Source organism: Sapajus apella, unplaced genomic scaffold, assembly GCF_009761245.1.
Source record: "Sapajus apella isolate SASKATOON/1434 unplaced genomic scaffold, GSC_monkey_1.0 scaffold19, whole genome shotgun sequence".
In the NCBI taxonomy this organism is placed as follows: domain Eukaryota; kingdom Metazoa; phylum Chordata; class Mammalia; order Primates; family Cebidae; genus Sapajus; species Sapajus apella.
Window position 1 is genome coordinate 24,785,506 of NW_022436959.1, and position 20,425 is coordinate 24,805,930.

A 20,425-nucleotide genomic window follows, 5' to 3' on the forward strand; every position below is an offset into this window, starting at 1 on the left:
AATCACTTTTTTCTCTTGAATAAATAATAAATTTCACCTACCTATTATGCTCTTTAGAACATTTATGCAATTAATTGAAAACAGAAAACCCTGCTATGCAAACTGAACACAATTTGGGGAAGTAACACTAAATGAAAATATTGAGTCAAAAGTCAACAGATAAAGCTTCGTGACAAAATGGAAAATGTATTAATATATTTAATACATACTAACATTAGAATTGACAAAGAAATAATAATTTTGATTTTCTAAGCAGAAATAATTTGTCTGTTGTTTTTAAACCTTTTTCTTTAAATATAACAACTTTTCTTTGATCTTTACTGTTGCAAGCAGTGATCAATCTGCCCATATAGTTCTTTATTCAAAATATTGATTCAAAATTTTAATTGTCATGAATATTTTTTCAGTCATTGGCCTTCTCTTATTCTTAATAATCATTTCCATAGGCAGCTTTTCCCTGTTTTAAAATAAATGTCCTTTCCTTAATTTATTTAAAGAGAAATTTTTACTCAGATACATAATTAAAAAAATAAAATATATACTCAAAAGTAGTTTATTATTTCCTAAAAGTTTGAATATACTGATTTGGTCTACTGTTTAAAATGTTTAGCAAAATATTTGTTAACTAGGTAAATTTGAAAATAATTCATTTGTCATTGAGACTATAACAAAATAACACTAAAATATCTAAAAGTACATTTTCTCCACAGGAAATATTTTAAGGTCTTCTTAGAATTTTCCAAAATATATATGGCAAGGCTGAAAAATTAGTTTTTTGATTGTCCAATAATTAGCATATATGCAATAGAAAAATTATACATTTTAGAACATTTTAAATTCTTCTTTTAAAAATTTATCACTCAGATATTTTTCTACTTTCTAAAACAGAACAAAACTAAACAAAAACTTATTCAGAAAACTTTCAGATCCCCAGGTTTGATTTTGCAAACACCCAGAGTTCAAAATTATAACATCTTCCTGTGAGTTCCTAGCGGAAACTTCCAGTTTCTTTAATCTCAGAAAAATGAAAAGAATAAGATTACTGTTTAACACTTGATATATTTCACTGAGCTAGTATCATCACCTCCACAATGAACAACTCTTTCAACCCAGGATAATGTTGAGTTGAGTTACAAGAGAAAACTATTAGAGTAAAAGAGAAAGTCATTTGATTTTACATTCTTGTGACTGTTTCTCATTTTAACAAGGAATTGTAATATACTAAACCTTAATTTTGTTTGTTCCGTCTTTTAGAAAAGTTAATTGCTTCAAATAATGCAAATTTCTTTTTAAGAGCTAGACTTTTCAAAGGCAGATATTCAACATACATTAATATAAGCTTGAGCTGATAAGTTGCTTGGTTATCGATATGTGTGTGATTGTGGCTTAGAATGTGAATGTATTACTTTGTTGATTGCTAGAAGTAATCATTTTTTCTGAATTTAGTTTGCTTTTTCTTAAGATGAAGCCCAGAGTCATAGTCTTTGAGTGCTTTTTCCATAGGCCAATCTCCATTCTGTTGGATTCCTAATTACTTATTATGCACTTTCTACTTCCAGGTCACCTGGCTGCCCCATTTCCACCTCCTCCTGCAGGAAGGCCGGAGGTTCTGGTGGAGGTGATTGAGTCCAGGCTTTTCTGTAGATGTTCTTTTGATGTTCCCCCTACAAACAACTCAGTGGGATTTTACATAGCTTGGTCTAGGCTTTCTTCTCAAGAAGTCAAAGAGGAGCTGAAACAAGAGACCACAGTTCAGGCATTCTCTCTTTTAGAACTTGATGGCATAAATCTCAGACTTGGAGACAGGGTATGTTAATAAACAGTTGGATTTTATTTTCATGAATGTATTGATTTTCATACACAATTAAAAAATAATAATATCCTTAAAAGTAGATTTTGTCTCCAGAGTATAAAGCACTAATATTTTTCTTTTTGTTTTTCTTCTTGCAATTGTGCTAATTTAATATAATTGCTGGATGTGTCGGTGATGTTAGTGACTATGAATATCTCGTTTTAGTAACTTGCTAATTATTATTGATTAATCCTTACATATATATGTCTCCTTCAGGTTTTAAAATTATATGCATTTATTCTAGAAAAATGTTTTAATTTTTTAAAAGATGATATCACTTTTTAAGTAAAATTATATACATTTATTCTAGAAAAATGTTTTAATTTTTTAAAAGACAATATCACTTTTTAAGTACTTTTTAAAACATCCTAAATACAAAGCCTACTATACTTGATGTTGAGGTTTGAATAAGTAATATTTTATAATGATGGAATTTTTCTCAAATTTCAAGCAAGCTTTTAAATTATTTAGTTATATTATCTCTATATATTATCTATGAAGAATTAAAATTAGGATGTAAAAATGATAATTTACACATTTTCTCCAAAATCGAATTGCTAAGTGATTATTTTTAAATTATATCCATAGATACTCTGTCGTGCTTCTGTTTTTTTCTTGGAGAATCCACATGTACAAAGTATAGCCATTGAAAGCCAAGAATTTTTTGCGGGCATTAAGGTACGTAGCAGTGGGGATGCATCAGAAAGATTATTCTTCTGGAACTATTTTTCCCAAATTATGATCTGTCCATGCTGATTTCTGTACCTCATCACAGACTGAATCAGAATGTTGAGACCCACGAGTTTCTATATTTGAAGAAAAGCCCCAATAATTCTAATGTACAACAAAGTTTGAGGACCCTTGCTAACTAAAGTTGAGATGTACTTTCATTTAAAGAAATAGCTCAAATTAGAATAAAGCAAAAGGTCTATTCCTCTAATTCATTCCGTCATGTAACTAAAGTTAGCCTAGTAATATTTAGTTATCATGCACTTTGGAGGACAGATACAAGGACAAGAGGTAGAGTCTCTGACTAGCACAGAATTGACCCAGAGCTCTGAGTTTTAAGGACTGCAAATGTAACTGGGGTTTTTCTTGGGTGCTGGTGAGGCACAGCACCCCTGAGAGAATGCTGTGGGTTCTTGGTCTCCAACCTCTTAAAGAATAAGCGATGAGACCACTGCAGGTGTGCTGTACGCTTGTAAAAGTAAATATCAGACCCAAGAAGTGTTGCAGAAAGGCGATTTTATTTAGGGAGAGAAAAGAGAAGAAAAGGAGAAGAAGAGAAAGGCTTCCAGGAAGAGTGTGGAAGAGGATTCCAGAGGGGAAATCCCAGAGGGGAAAGGGAGCTACCACCATGTGGGAGGGGATTCCAGAGAGCTGGAAATCCAGCGTGGGTGAAGGAACAGAGGAATTTATCCTGGGAGAGATTCCCACCTTCCCAAGTTCCTCTGGCCAATGAAAGGAGTTCCTTAGAACTTAAAAGTGATTGACTTTTAGTTTCTTCCCACGCCCATGAAATTCAAACATAAACCATTAAATCTCCTGGATGGAGAGGGATGGGAGGGGGGCATGGTGCTGGGAAATCTTGCCCTTAAAACTATGCCCCATCATGTATTGGGAAAGAGAACACCTTCCCTCTCAAAGACTGAGCTAACTGAACAGAGAAGTACATTTGGTTGTTGCCAGTAGCACCAGGATCCAAGAACTCAAGAGCTATTCTAGCAGATGAGCAGAGGTGACAGGGAATTACTAAGTGGTGGAAGGAGTAGGGGCAATATGAAAAGGTCCAGGCAGGCAAGCCCTGTGGACCTGGAAGGTCTCACCCACAGGACTCAGGTTTGACCTGGACTCATTTCTAGTTCAAGGGTAAGATAAGATAAATGGTAAGGTTGTGAGAATAGGACTTAGGACCAGGATAAACCCTGTTGATGAATAAAGCCCATGTACACACATTAGGAACCAGGAGAAGAAGTGAGAATTGCATAACTACAGTGTGAGGGGAAGCAGAGGTCAATCCTTGGGGACATAGGAACATTTTGTTCTACGTTGGTTAGCACTCAGCAGACAATGTCAGGTGTCAATGGTCAGCACCCCCATCCCCATACTGATTCTGATTAGGCTAACAGGGAGAATATTCAGTACTAAGAAACATCTGTTTTTCTTTTTTTTTTCTTTCTGTTTTTTTTTTTTTTTTTTTGAGACAGAGTCCTTATCTATTGCTGAGGCTGGAGTGCAGTAGTGCTATCTCGGCTCACTGCAACCTCCACTTCCCGTGTTCAAGCGATTCTCCTGCTTCAGCCTCCTGAGTAGCTGGGACTGGAGGGGCACGCCACCATGTAGCTATTTTTTAATATTTTTAGTGGAGATGGGTTTCACCATGTTGTCCAGGATGGTCTCTATCTCCTGACCTCATGATCCACCCGCCCCGGCCTCCCAAAGTGCTGGGATTACAGGTGTGAGCCACTGCAGCCCGCCAAAACCAAGACTCGAGACTGCATGAAAATATTGCTGCCTCAAAAAAGGATTGGTCTGTGAATGAGAATAGGGCCAGTCCTGGGTTGCAGCAGTACTCGGGAAATCCAGCTCTGGAAATCAGATGCTGAGAAATAGGCTAAGTGTTGAGATATTTCAGGTGACAACAGTAATTTGATTTATATATTAAAAATACTTAAATTTCTAATTGAGAAAGTGAGTATCAATCCCTAAGAAAAACGAGGCTCTTCAGTTTGTATGTCAGTAAACATTAGTATAAAATGGAAGAAAATAGAAAGATTTCTTTCTCCTTCACTTTCCGGTGCTCACCACAGAACCAGAATCATCGAGGCAGGCTTGGATATGATTTGCCAAACATGCGTTGGGAACCCAATTGAATCTAAACTCAGAGCAGTGCAGCAACTCCATGTATACCTGTGTGTGCTGCTTGTATTTTTATGGGTTTGATTTTAATGGTTCTGCTTAGTTAAAACATTCCAGGGCTTAAGTTATTACCAGCTCTTTAAGCAAAATATGTGCTGTCGAGAAAATGCCCTTTCAAAATTATACCTTAGAAATAAGTTATATTTTAACATAACTTTTCTACATATTTTCTCATACCAGCTACAGCCTGAATTGAGCACTATATCAGAGGATGGGAAAGAATACTACCTGAGGATAGAAAGCACAGTTCCTATTATTTGTTCTGAATTTCGTGAGCTTGATCAAGAATGTAAAATCTCATTAAAACTGAAAACTATTGATCAAGGTAATATACTAACTTCATTTAATCTTATTATTAGATTTCAAACAATAATTTTTTTCCTGTAAGAAAAGTCACTGGAGTGTACTCATATAATAAATCACGTTGCATGTTGACATCAAATTTTAGCTCAATCATATTACTAACACTGGGCCAAATTGATGATTGCCAAAGCAATTCACATTTCTTTTTGTTGGGCTCAAAGCATACATCAAAAAAAAAAGAAAAAAATATAGTGAATAATCTCCTCTTCAACATCATCTTTTTCCTCTCAGTCCTCTTTTTTCTCCTGTTTTCTCAGTCTCCTGTTTATTCCTCTCTTTACTTAGTTTACAGAAATTGAGGGAAACACTGCTCTTTAAGATTTTTCAAATCATCCCCAATGCGAGACATTTGATAAGTTACATTAAAAGTTCAAGCTTATGAAATACAGATCTTATAATGCATCCTTCAGGCTTCTCTCCCTAATGTAAGTTTATGTTTGGGATCTTGTGTCTTAAAATTCTTCTATTTCACTTACTAGTTATGTCGATATTGTGATAGATGGCCACTTATGTGTCCGTGGATAGAGTAAGGAAATCCTCCCACGTAACAAGGTAGAATATGCAAGGACAAACCATGTACAGCAGTGACTGGCTTGGTTGTGTTCTTTTTCCCACCGAGCCTCTGATGTAGAGATCAAAGCAAGTAACAGATACATACATTAAAATACCACCTTTAAGAGAGATTACAATTTGACATACCACATACATTTTCACCATAGAACATAACATTGTCTTTAGTAAATATACCAATCACAAGGTATCTATAGATCTTCGTATCCATATTATAAATAATTAAATCAGAGAAACAAGCGAATAAAAAAGCCAGGAGAGAGAAATGATGCATTCAAGAAAAGAGATGGCTAAAGAGATAGAGGAATTAAGAGAGGTCGTCTCAGGATGGTTGACAGTTAACAGGCTCAGATAATACCTACCTATTCATTCAGATTTCAGGAACCCCACAAGCAACACCATATTTTGAATTAGAGCCCAGACATTATACCCTCTCTCGATCTATTTGACACAATTCTACTTCAATCTACCTCTGAAAAGCACGTTATGCAAATATTACTATAGTTTATGGAGACAACAGAAAGAAGATGATTGTTTTTGATGTTTTCCAAAATCATGCTACATTTCCTTCAGTTACAGGTATACTTTAAAATATGTTTCCATGCTTTAAATTATTTTAACAAAGCAAGTATTGCTAAAATAATACAATAGCCTAAATATATTTCTACATTTTAGAAGTTTGCTTGCATATTCTTATTCTCTGATAATTAAAAATGGCTTTTTTTTCTGAAGAAAAAAATCTGGATTTCATTCTGGATACTCCTTGTCTTGTCCCCTTTAAGTAGAGTAGCATTAAATCTTTGCTTTCATAGGGAACCAGTTGGTGTCTGAGTATATTTCTAAGCAGACTATGCTGCTGTTCACAGGTTTAAAGATAACAACCCATCATGTATTGTCTTAGGGAATTGATGTTATGGGCTATATCTAAACTGGAGATATTCTGTATTCACCTTAGGAAGTTGGTTAACAGTTTGAATGTTTCTGTTATTTTTTATGTACATGGGAAAATATATATTTATTAAAAATAGCTCAGTGTGCCTATATCTGATTAATATAATTTCATACCTAAAAAATCTGTATGGAAAAAAAGAAGATAGAGATTTTTGTTGACAACTTTTTTTCATTTTTGATTTTTAGGAGGACTTTGGAATCATTAATTGAATATGATAGCATATTTCCTCTGTGGCCAATTTTGGGGGCAAATCTGTTCTTTATGTTTAGTTATGCAAATTTTTAGAGTTCTTTTCTCTTTTTTTGTTATCATTTCCTTTCCAAATTATTTTTTATTCTTTGTTATTGAAGTGAGGGGGCATCTCAAGCTTGTGAATATATTGGGACATTGGGAGGTAAAAGAAGATAGCTTGTTACTGTTGTGAGATCATCTTCATTTGTTTTGATTTTTCTCTTTTTTTGAGATGATAAACCCTTTATCAATAATTAAAAGCCATTGCTACTATTCAACAATGGTTGGAACATGAATACATATGCGAAGAAATTTTACAGAAGTATCTGGGCCCAAGGTACAAATCTTAGACAAAAAAGTCATATTAGTGTATGTAATATGTAAAATTGTGACATATGTTCTATGTAATACGTAAAAGAAAAATTCTGTAGATTCAATAGCTTTGGGTTAATTTAAACAACATTTGCCACCGTATATTTTAAGAAAGAGAACATAATTTGAGAATAATCTTACGATTCAGTGTTTCATGTTAATTAATTTTTTACATGCTTGGTTAGTCTATTCCCTTGGAAATTTTTAAACCTATTTTTTCATTAAATAGGTAAAGAGCACCTAGGCTTAAATTTGGCACTGTCTTCCTGTCATATGGACCTTCACCAGACATCTCCCTGTGCTAATGGAACCTGTAGCCACACTTTTGTGTACTACACTGCTGTCACAGATTTCTCTCGAGATGGAGATAGAGTTACAAGCATTGTAGTGCAGCCAATAGTTAATGAGGATTTCCTGTGGAACAGCTACACTCCAGACAGCATCCAGGTTGACAAATTACAAAAATATTACTGCAGTTGAAGCTTTAAAAAGAAATGTGTATTTTGTCATTATGTCTTACAAAGTTTTTATGTAAAAAATTTTTTGGTAAATTAGTTTTTAAATAATTCCATTTTTAATAATTATGATAACTATAATTGAAAATTTGTTGAGATTGCTAAGCAATTTTTTAATATATAACTAAATATAATTAATGGTAATATTTACCAAAAATATCTTTGCTTTTAAGATCAGAGTAAAGGATGTCCCAACTGCTTACTGCTATTCATTTACTGACCCACATATAATTACATTTGATGGCAGGTAATTTCCTGAAAGTTTTTTTCTTTTAGTAGTTTTATTTGCTTTGATTTTATTGTTTTATTTTAAACAGCATATTGTTTTATAATTTTTTAGTTCTTGTGACTGAAGTTAGACAGAAAGGCATTACTGGCCTGTTTCAAGAGAATAGCTTATTTATGTAGAATTTTTTGGCCTTAAAATATAGTTCTTAGTTAAAAGCATGATTAATTGCAAGACCAAACTTGTAAAAATAAAGATTATTACAAATGCAGACAATCTTTTTTCCTGGACCGGTTTTAAATTTTAATAATGATTAAATTATTTGCTCTAAAGATGTTTAGAACATTTACATATGATAATAAAACAATCTTTAAATTTATGCAAAATGATTAAACATATTAGAATTATTTTTAAAAGTAATTACTTCTAAGTCTTGACAAGAATACTCAGGAAACATCTATTATAACTATTACAGATACCTGGATATTTGCCTCTGGAAATTAAAATAAGCAAAAGACCAAAAAATAATCTAAGCTATTTTGTTATTAATATCTATATAGAAGGTTTAAACTCAGTTACATTGTCCTGGGAGATTCATGATTCTGAGATGTCCTTTAGGAAAGTGAAAAGGATGTCTTAGCGTTGCATCAACTTTTTTTCATAATGCACGATGGTTTGTGGTTTGGTGGTTTGATGGTTTTTTTAAAAAATTGTAATATGATCATTGTCAGTAAAATTATTCGACATATAGAAACCGTTCTATAAAAAAATTATACTCCAATGGTGTCAACAGGTGTTAAGAACCTGAAGGAACTGACCCCATGTACAAGAATCCTTTATGGTTATAACTAAAGGCCTAGATGTTTTGGTGGAAAAACCTCAAGAAATCATAGTAGTGATGAATTTAATCTGATAACTCAACAAGATTAATTATGCAACAGCTAGGTGAAAAGCCAAGTTCTAAGTACTGGGGGTATGGCAGTGAACAAAAGAAACACTCTCTACCCTTGTGGAGCTGGCTTTTGAAAAGATGAATAGAGATATAAACACATTTAATAAATAAAATATAAAGGGTATCTGAGGAAGATACTTGTTGTGAAGAAAACTAACTTGGGTGGAAAGGGAAGGCTGAAAAGAGGGGTTGCAATTTATATTAGAGTAGGTACAAAAAGCCATTTGGTGAGGGTGACATTTAACAAGTATGCAAAGTTGAAGGAGATAGCCACATTCGTACACTTAGAAGACCATTCAGTCAGCCTGCCCTGCTCAAGGAGAGCAGCTTGATTGGAGTGGTGAAAGGGAAGAAAGGAGTAGTGGGAGTGATTGAGGTGTTTATGGCAACTTTGTTTCCTTCAGTGCCTAAAAAAAAAAAATACTCATGATACAGAAAGCTGTTGCAAATAAGTAACATACTGTTGTGATAATTTACATGATTTTTAATGCAGTTGCCTTTTGTTAATGATAGGGTATATGATAATTTCAAGACTGGAACGTTTGTGCTTTATAAGAGTACATCACGTGATTTTGAAGTCCACGTACGTCAATGGGACTGCGGAAGCCTTCACTACCCAGTGTCATGTAATTGTGGATTTGTTGCCCAAGAAGGAGGTGATATAATTACTTTTGATATGTGCAGTGGTCAGCTACATGAATCACAACCGTATTTACTCGTAAAAAGCCAAGATGTAACCAGGAATATCAAGATAAGTGAATCTTACTTAGGAAGAAAAGTCACAGTATGTATGATTCTTTAACATTAGAAGTATTTTTCCTTTTTCTCCTTTCAAATAAACATCTATTCATCTCTATTAAATTAGGAGCTATTGTTTTTCAATATTGCTTTCTTTAACAAAATAGCATTTATATTAACTATCATCTTAGAAGGAATACATTTTTTCCCACTTACCACATACAAATAGACACAATGTAATTAAAATCATGTAAAATTTAAACTGTCTTATTTAAGATTTCAGTATGACAACTTGATGGATTATTCACCAAAATTATTTTTGACAATGTGTGATAAATAGTATATTAGACAGAGATGATAGACATAATTAAGAATAAATATTTAGGAATAATCAACCAGTTTTTGAAATGAATACAGTGTGGTACTACCTCAGGAATGGGCTGGTAGATAAATGTAATGGAATATGGAGTCAGGAAACAAATCTAAGATTATATGTTCACATATATATATTTACATATGTATTTACATATATATATGTATGTGTATTTATATGTCTACATATATATACATACATATATGTCTTTACATATATATACATACATATATATGTCTTTGCATATATATACATACATATATATGTACTTGCATATATATACATACATATATATGTATTTACATATATATATATGTGTGTGTGTGTGTGTGTATATATATATATATATATATTTGAGATGGAGTTTCGCTCTTGTTGCCCAGGATGGAGTGCAATGGCATGATCTCGGCTCACTGCAACCTTTACCTCCCAGATTCAAGCGGTTCTCCTGCCTCAGCCTCCCAAGTAGCTGGGATTATAGGCATGTATCAACATGCCTGACTAATTGTGTATTTTTAGTAGAGATGGGGTTTCTCCATGTTGGTCAGGCTGGTGTTGAACTCTGATCTCAGGTGATCCACCTGCCTCAGCCTCTCAAATTGCTGGGATTACAGGCATGAGCCAACATACTAATATTTTTAATTCTTTTTTCTTTATTCCTGGCAAGCTAATTTTCTTTAAAGATGATCCTTCATATCTGTGACTAAGCTATTTATATGTTCAGGTCATGGCCACCTTCCACACACCTTTTAAACAAGTAATTCCAAGTAAATCAAGTTTAAATTTAAGTAAAGTACTAAAAATTTAAGTGTATGATTGTATAATATTTATTGAAGTAAATAATCATTTTTGAAAATAACATTATATATTTGAATTTCATCACTGAAAACCAAAATGCAAATCAAAAATTGGGAAAATATTTGCTACCCATAAAACCTAGGCCAGATAAAAAACACTCATGTATCACTAATGTATAATCAGCACTCCAATTAAAATGAACAAATAATATAAAAAGCCTTTTCACAAAGGAAATAAAACTGAATATGTTCAAAATTACAAAAAAACCCAACATAAATATGAAAACGTTAGCCTCATTGGCAGTCAGATAGATAAATACATAAAGATTGAACATCTCTCATACAATATCTGCAAGAGTAGAGATAGTACATTTAGAAACAGTCTTTCCTGGGAACACATATATCATACATATATAACCTGCACCTATGTGTGCTATTCTGCCGTTAAATTTTACTTGTGAAAGCTTATTGTAAAAAATAGTTAATGTTTATTGTATCTTTCCTTGTAAGAGGAAAAAGTTAAAATTAGTGACCAATAAAGAGGTTTAATATAATAGAACACTTTATAGTCATGAAAATGATGGAGTAGGTGTGTGTGTTTATTGACAGGCAAATATATGCCTGAAATATAAAAGAGGTTTTGAAGAATTTGTACCAAGATCTTAATATTAGCTACCTTAAGGTGGCTTGGAAAGTTAAATTTGTTTGTTTTTAAAATACTTTAATGCAAGTAACACATATCATTTTTGTAAAAAGAGAAAAAAATCTATTTTTAAATTTTAAGAAAATTTAAAGAGGAAAAAAACAACCAGAGCAACAAAGACAGTAGTGACTCTTCAGTGATTTTTAAAAGAGATTGGTTCTCCACATACAAAGTACATCAAAGTAGCTGCTCTGGAAGAGGTAATTCCTGTGATGGGAGATGTGGTTCACAGTTATATTACACAGGCTATTTGGGTCATTGAGCAAACTCTCCTTGCTCAGATTGCCAGCTCTGCAAGCTACCTTCTAGTTATAATTGAGCTTCTGATTCTGTTTGCCTACGGGAAGCCTAAGAATGCTAATTAGCCATAGAAATATGTACTCCTCTGAAATTATATTCATCTGTGTAAATTAATTACTTGACAATCTAATTCTGTATTAAATAATTATTATCAGAAACATTACTTGGTAAATATCCTTCTCAAGATTTGTAATGGTATTAATTGTATAAATGATCTCATTTTAGTTTTAATTATTTAAAGAAAGAGGTTGTAAGCAACATATTTCAGTAAAAAGATCAGTATGGTCATCAAATTTCACGTTAGCAAAATGCAAAAACCCATTATTTTGACATAGAACATTAAGAGGAAAGTTGTAGCCAGAAAAATCAGTATTTTAGTCTCTTTTTATATTGAAGAAATAACAAGTTCTTATTTTTTAAATAATAGACTTTTCTTAATCCAGATTGAATATTTCTTCAACATCTTTTATTTCTGTACTGTGCATTTCTGTATTTCAGATCTGGTTTTCTTCTGGGGCATTCATCCGTGCCGATCTTAGTGAATGGGGCATGAGTCTAACGCTCAGAGCCCCTGGTATAGATTACGGAAACACTCTGGGACTTTGTGGAACCTTTGATGAAAATGCAGAGAATGATTTCCATGACAAAAATGGGATCCAAATTGATGAAAAATTTAACAATTATGCTGCTTTTATTAATGCATGGAGGTAAGACACTATTTTTCCACTTGTGATTGTATTAATATTAGACTGAAAATGGGTCTGACTCAACACCTTGCTTTTTTGCAACACATATTAGGAAAAAATGTTTATGAACAAATTACTATTCTTTCCTGTTTTCCATCTGGAAGGATTTTACCAGGAAAAAGCATGTTTGACACACTGCCAATTTCTATGACGTCACCTGCAAAGCCATCCTATTGTAGCTGTTTGTTGGACACTGCTTCACTGTATCCATCTTCCGATGATCTGGACAGTGTTTCTCAATCAGAAATTGTTTCGGGTTGCAAAGACCTCAGTCATGTCAAGTTATCTTCTTTGATACCAGAGCTAGATATCACCTCTGAATATATTAATTCAGATGCACTTGTTGGAGAGATGAACAAGTATACGTCTCAAGAAGAATATAATTTAAATTTCTTTCCCCAAGGAAAAAAACATATAAACCTCACCAAACTAAACTTAAATGTACAAAAACATCCTGGAAATGAGAAACAAGATGCACTAAAATATTTGGACAATAAGAGATATACAGAAGGTCAAGAAAGCCAGAGCCAAGAAATGAGGTGGAATCAACAAAACAGATGGAAACGACAGAACTTTTATGAGTTTCTTCCTTTGTTTGCTTTCCCGAGTCTCAGCCAAACGGATCTGGAAGAACTTACTTATTTTTTCCCAGAGGACCATGCTGAGGATGTACAGCAAGAGTTTGTCCCCTCTTGGCCCACACCCTCTGGCCTCACTGAATACAGCACCTTGACCCTCTGTCAGCAGACTCTTGCCAACTCCAGCATAGGAAGACTCTGTGTTGCTTTTCTTGGCAAGAGACTAGACAGTGTTATAGATATGTGTGTGAAGGATGTTCTGTTAAAAGATGATCTTAGCTGGGCAGAAGCAGGTGTGGCCCTTTTAGAAAATGAATGTGAAAAGAGGATTGTGGAGGAGGGGAAATATAACACAGAAGAGTATGGCACGTCAATTGAAGACATTCTCTTAGTGTTAAAATGCCCCAATTTATGCAGCGGCAATGGGCAGTGTATGGAATGGGGCTGTGCATGTTCCCCAAACTTTAGTTCTTATGATTGCAGTGATTCTGAAGGTAAGTAAATACTCTCTAAGTTTGACATTGCATATGACGTTTGATTATAAAAAGTCTTAAATCTTTATTTTGCCCTCAGTATCTTAACAGTGTTTACTCAGATTTTATATTATTCCAAATCATATTAATTCATACACTACTAATTTTCCAATGGCATCTCATCTTATTTTGAGTAAAAGCCGAAGTTACCTAGAACAGCTCAGAAGGCACAGTGTGATCTGGCACACAGTGTCCCTCTAAACTCGTTCCCTGCTACTGTCACCCTGTCGTTTGCACTTCAGCCCCTTTGGTCTCTAAGCTGTCCCTTGAAAATGCCAAGTTCATTTGACCTCAGGGCCTTTGCACACAATTGAGCCCTCTGCCTGTAGAGAATCATTATTTTCTCAGAACTGAAATTTAGTGTTTTTAAAGCACTGAGTTTATATTGTTTTGCTAGTTATGCTAATTTGCTTAAAACTCTTTTTCTCTAATGCATCTAGTTATAGAGTACAAACTGTTTTGTCTTAATATGTTAGACAAATAAACTGTAAAAAGTTTTATTTTAATAAGCAAACCAGTAACTCCTGATTTTCCCTCCCATTATTACCGTCTTGCCCTATTCCACCTACAGCCTTTTCCTTCTTAGTAAATGCAAACTTCATTCCTATTTACTCACATTAAAAACTTGTAGTCATTTTGACTCTCTTTTTCCTTCATGCCTCAAGTTTAATTCATTAGCAGCAAATCCAGCTTCAGCTTAAAAGCATTTCATTTCTTTCCTTGTTACAACCATAGTCTAAGCCACCATTATTTTCCCCCGGATCATCAGAGATTCTCCCAAAACTTATTTTCAGTGCAGCAGCAGCCAAAGTGACCCCAATGAATTGTGAATGAGATCCTATTGCCTCTGTGTTTACATAGCTCAAATGGCTCTTCGTCTCCTTCCGAGTAAAGTTGACAGTCCCTACCATGGCGTAGAAGACCCTAAGTGGTCTGAGGTTTCTTTCCCACTGAATTCATCTAGAGCTCGTCAGCCACACTGGCAGCTGTGCTGTTCCTCAAAGGAGGCAGGCCTGCGCCCACCCCAGGGCCTGTGCACTTTCTACTCCCTCTCACCGGAGCATTCTCCCACCACAGATCTTTGTGACTGACTTTCTTTATTTCTCTGTTCAAATGTCATATTATCAGAAAATCTTCTGTGGTCATTCAAAAGAGAGTTGTTTTTCTCACACAATTCCATGGTCTTAATCTGCTTTAAAATATAGTTAATATGCTATTTTTCTGTATTCCTGAAAACAATTATGTACTCTATTTTATATTTATCTTTTTATTCATTTGTTTTTTTATCCTCCCATGCTAGGATGTAAATTACATGAAGGCAGAAACTTTGTTTTGTTCATTACTACATCACCAGTGCCTAGAATAGCAACAGATAAATAAAACTTGTGAAACATTTGTTGAATTGGTGAAAGTATGAACTGAAGTAACCCATGGTTTTAAAAAAAATTTCATCAAGATTTTTAGGGTTCTGAATACACATGATTTTCTACCTACCACTAGTAAAGTTGTATTCACTTAGGTTTTCCCAGTACTTAGGCAAAAGGTTTAATAACTTTTACACACTGCTTTTATCCATTTTGACAACCAGATGTTACTGATACAGATGACGTTTTGAAATTTTAATACATTGTATTACCAACTACTATATTTTATTATAGAAGCATTTTTTCTATAACCCAGCCATATGGCTCAGACCAAAATGGCAAAACCAAAATGTACTTTACTGTAGTGGTAATTTCATAATACTTGTCCTTAGTTGATATTAAATATTATTAAACATTAGTGAAGCCTGTGTATTTAGGACTGGTAGTGTCTGTAATATATTATTACTGACTTGATGGTAGTACTTCTTCTAATACCAGATTACTCTTAATATTTAATGGATTAATTAGTGTAAATAGCATTTTAGCTATACTTTAAAATATTATTTTCCATATGCTTTTAATTTGGGGCTTTGAAACAATTAGTTTTTTTCCCTGAAATTAAAGAAATTATATAATATTTGTTGTATATGTTTTCCAAAGACAAACCTCCTGAAATTACAGAGCTTGGGAATGCTGGATTCTGTGATGTTCAAAAGTATGATTGTATGATGGTGAGAGTCTTTGGAAAAGGTTTCAAAGAATTACCTTCAATTAAATGTGAAGTTACCAAGCTACAGGTACGTAGATAGAGCTGAGATACTCATATTAATATTTTCTTGGATTAGTATGGTCTATCAATTAGCAACGTAAATCCAAAAGATGTTATATCCACAGAGAACTGAACAGGACAATGAGCAAGTTACATAATGTTGATGCTTCTTTGTTAACTTTATTAAAATATCTTATAAACATTTTATTGAAGTATCGGGTCACTGTTTTCACTTATGTTAAAAAGCTAAAAGAATATCAAGGTTGATTTATGTAAGCCTCTGTATTTCTTGAAAAGTGAAAACATAAAAAATAGAGATTGTTTTTAGCCAAGACATCCTGCATAAACTAGGTATGAACATTTCTCTTTTACAAACCAAAAAATGAGAACTAATTGTATTTATTCTTTATATATTTTTACTATGGATTTTAGACAGAAAATAACCACCTCCAAAAAAATTAGTATTTATCTTAAGACCACAGAAACAGACATGATCAGTTTGAACATTAGTATATCAAATTATAACTTAGTTTTTATTATTATGTAAATGGTCTTCCTTGTCTTCATTCAAATGGGAATTTTATTTTAAGGATAACTCTTTAAATTTCAAAAGTATATGTGGGTAAGCGGAAAACTTAAAACGGCAAATCATATTTTAATATTCTTCTTACGTTTTCTCTAAATTGATGAAGCCAAATGTGTTCCTGAAATTCAGAATTTACAGGAGGAAATAGATTTCTTTGTGTCTTTATCAAATAGTTAAACACAAGTATGCTGACTTCAGGATTTTATGGGTAGAGCCTTTCTCGATAAGCCATGAAATATTTTAATCCCAATGAAGTAATAAGACACAATGGAAAGGTACATGCAAGTAATTTTAATATCACTTAAGAGAATAGACATTATATTAGTCTTGGCAGAATAAATCATATGACATCACACGAAAATGAAGTGATTTGTCAGGAGAGAATTTTTTAGATTTATATTCTCTTGGAAAGCACATCTTATACTTACTTTCAGATGCATTATTTGTTGTGATTTACTCTCATGCTTCCTCCCACTTCCTCCAAAATTGTGATAAATACCGATAAAATCTGGAATCCTCTAACACACTGTACAGAACTGTATTCATCCATTTTCACAGTACTATAAAATTACTACCTGAGACTGGGTAATTTGTAAAGAAAATAGGTCTAATTGGCTCACAGTTCTGCATGGCTGGGAAGACACCAGGCAACATACAATCATGGGGGAAGGCAGAGGCAGGCACCTTCTTCGCAGGGCGGCAGGCAGGTGAGAGCGAGCTAAGAGGAAACCTGACACTTTTAAACTATCAAGATCTTGTGAGAATTCCCTTACTGTCATGACAGCAGCACAGGGGAAACTGCTTTCATGATCCAGTCAACTCCCACTACATCCCTCCCTCCATCCACGGAGATAACAATTCGAGATGAGATTTGGGTGGGGACACAGAGCTAAACCATATCAAGAACTGTGGAAAGAAAGCATGGTGATGCGTGCCTGTAATCCCAGCTACTCAGGAGGCTGAGGCAGGAGAATTGCCTGAACCCAGGACGCGGAGGTTGCTTTGAGCCGAGATCGCGCCATTGCACTCCAGCCTGGGTAACAAGAGCGAAACTCCGTCTCAAAAAAAAAGAAATATGTTCACTTGCCCAAACCAAATCTAGAATGCATATCTGTCTTTATTTTATGTTATGCTGAAGTTAAGTCTGTCTCTCCTAGCGTCAGTCTTGCCAGTGCTGGGTTTTAAAGACTTTTCTAGCCTTTGAGTCATACCTTCAGTGAAGACTGTTTAATGTGCCACCATTTTAGGATCCCCAACGCCACCAACATGGGCCCTGCTCAAAGCCTTGCATTAACTTTGTATGGAATATGTTTGCCCTGCCATCATGAGTCTATACCTGCTAAACTTTTTAGGTTAAATTTCAGTTCCCCTTGAAAATTGGATTACTCTTCAAAATCCAGCATTTTGGAAGCCGGATCATGCAAAATCCTTAATAACTCCCCATTTTATGAAGTAATTTTTTTAAACTTTTATTTTGAAATAACTTGAGACTCGCAGAAAAATTGTAAAAATAATGCAGTTTCCAGTAATTCTTCACCCAGTTTCTCTTAATATTTATAAACCATATCCATAAAACAATTTTTCAAACAAGAAAATTCACCTTGATACAGTACTATTAACTAATTTACAGACCTTGTTCAAAATCTGCCAGTTGTCCAACTAATAATGGCCCTTTTGCTGATTCAGGATCCAATCTAAGATTTTATATTGCATTTTGTTGTCATGTTTCTTCAATCTCTTTCATATTGTGATACTGTTCCATCTTTCTTTATCGTTTGCACACTTGATTCTTTTGAAGAGCACTGGTCAGTTATTTTGTGTAATGTTCCTTTTCTTATGGTTAGATTGAGGTCATACCATGTTGTACAATTCTTAGTGCATGCTTTCATTATGCAATGTAGCTATTCACTAGCAATGTAAATTTTGATCACTTAAGGGGCTTTTGCCATGTATCTTCACTGTAAGCTTCCTGTTTTTCCCACTGTAAATAATAAATATGTTGTAGGGAGACACTTTTAGATTGTGAAAATATATGATAGCTCCTCAGACTATTTCTTCCTGATTTTAGTATCCAACTATAATTTTTGCTTGTAGCAATTATTACTTTGGTATTTACCAGTGGTGATTTTCTATTTCCATCACTTCTTTTACATATGTCATTTGGAATTCTACTGAAAGAAAGAGCTGTTCCTTGTTTCCAATTTATTTATCCATTTATTTACTCAGGCCAGTATAGACTAATAGAAACTTATTTCACAAATTATAATTCAATGTTACCATTCTTTATTTAGCTGCTTAAATTATTCCAGCTTTGACGAGTGCGAGCCATTACAAATTGGTTTTCATGTCCTTTTAACTTGCTTCCATAATTTTTTGAACAATTTCTCACTTTCTGGCATCATGTAATATTCCAGACTCATATTTTTCCTGTTCCAACTCTAGAATCAACCATTTCTTCAAAGAATCTAGTTTTATTTATCAAAGAGGGTTATTTAAAGTCCAAGACTTGGATGCAAGGTGTGCTTCTTGTTACAGGGTAGCTATTGCTTCTTGGCCCTTTTAATGGCTACAGTTAGAAAATCTATATATGTACACTCATACACACACATAGCAATCTACCTATCCATCTGTTTAGCTATCTATCATCTCTGTGAGTTGATGCTGATACTCCTAATTTCATTGTAGTACCATAAGGTTCACTCTAGCCTTCTCCTCTCCCTTTTCTTTACAGGTAAAAACTGGCTGTCATCATCCACAATCTATTTACTTAGTTTCTCAATCTAAGTGTGTGTGTAAGTCCGTTTCAGAAATTCCAACCCTTTCCTCTGTGAACAACAAATTTATGAAACAAGGTCATAATATATAGGCAAATACTACTTTCCAAAGTGACTATTAACTATTTTAACTATTAACTAGATTAACTATTTTCTTTTCTACTCTGTTTAGAGTGGCTGTCTGTTTTATGTATGATACAATTAGGTTTTAAAAACATTTGTATTCCATTTTTACTTTCTTTCACACTTTGGTTGATTTTAGTTATTTACTTATTTGGAGGGTATATGAAATGCCATAGTACTAAGAGTTGAAGCCATATAAAAGCTATACATGTAGAATTATTACTTTCTTGTCATCCCTATCACCTGTTTTCCATCACCCCTTCTTTTCATTGAAATATGTTTGCACTCTCATTATTTTCTGGTTAATCCTTACTATATTTCTTTGGTAGAAAAATGTATAGATAACTCTTTTTTATATAAAGTGTAACATAACATGCTTTTTTTCTATTTTCGTATTAGTAGTTTTAAGCACGTTTTTGCTAGAGATTCAACCACCCAAGCATTTCTTTTATTTCCTCCTGCAAAGCAGTCGAGACTCTACAAAATCCAGTTTTAAAGGTGCTGACTTGTAGGATTAAATAAAAGATGTTATCCAAGAAATGGATGGCACATTATGATTCAGCTCTTGTCTCTATTTGCAGGCTTGAACCTCCTGTTTATGCTACTTCATACATGCCTGTCTTTTTCTCATGCCATTCTCTCCATCCATGTGAATTGCACACTCTCCGCTTCTGCTCCCGGTGTCCAAGTAGCAGTCTCCTTTTTTATTTTCAGGAAGAGAAATATTTGATATTTTGAAGCCACCTTTGACTGTGCTAATTAGTTAGCTTAATAACTTCTTTTATATTAGTTCTTATTTGAGTCTCTTTTATTGCAATAATAAAATTGCATGTTGTTTGTCATTTTCTTTGAGATCTCTTTTTACAATGAAATATCCTCCGCACATAATATAGACTCACAAAACACTGATGAATGAAAAGGAAATAGAATCCTGTATGTTCCTCATTTTGGGTAGGCCCCTCTAAACAGAAAGGTGGAAATAATCTATATGTTCTCAGTCATTGGCTGGAGCCTTCTTTCCACACAAGAAAACAAGACCCTACATTCACCTAAGTGTAGACCATGCCTACTCTGAGAAATTACTGTCAT

The 20,425-nt window shown here is 33.8% G+C and overlaps 1 protein-coding gene across 2 annotated transcripts in view; it reads left to right on the plus strand.

The window, feature by feature from the left end:
* Positions 1–20,425, plus strand: part of VWDE (von Willebrand factor D and EGF domains) — a 79,111-nt gene that overhangs the window by 25,111 nt on the left and 33,575 nt on the right. For both annotated transcript variants that reach the window (XM_032287077.1, XM_032287078.1), the window contains exons 5-13: positions 1,560–1,807; positions 2,441–2,530; positions 4,952–5,096; positions 7,489–7,706; positions 7,948–8,021; positions 9,466–9,736; positions 12,362–12,570; positions 12,714–13,681; positions 15,745–15,881. In XM_032287077.1, the coding sequence (XP_032142968.1) occupies positions 1,560–1,807; positions 2,441–2,530; positions 4,952–5,096; positions 7,489–7,706; positions 7,948–8,021; positions 9,466–9,736; positions 12,362–12,570; positions 12,714–13,681; positions 15,745–15,881 (2,360 nt within the window). The remainder of the gene's footprint in view (positions 1–1,559; positions 1,808–2,440; positions 2,531–4,951; positions 5,097–7,488; positions 7,707–7,947; positions 8,022–9,465; positions 9,737–12,361; positions 12,571–12,713; positions 13,682–15,744; positions 15,882–20,425) is intronic.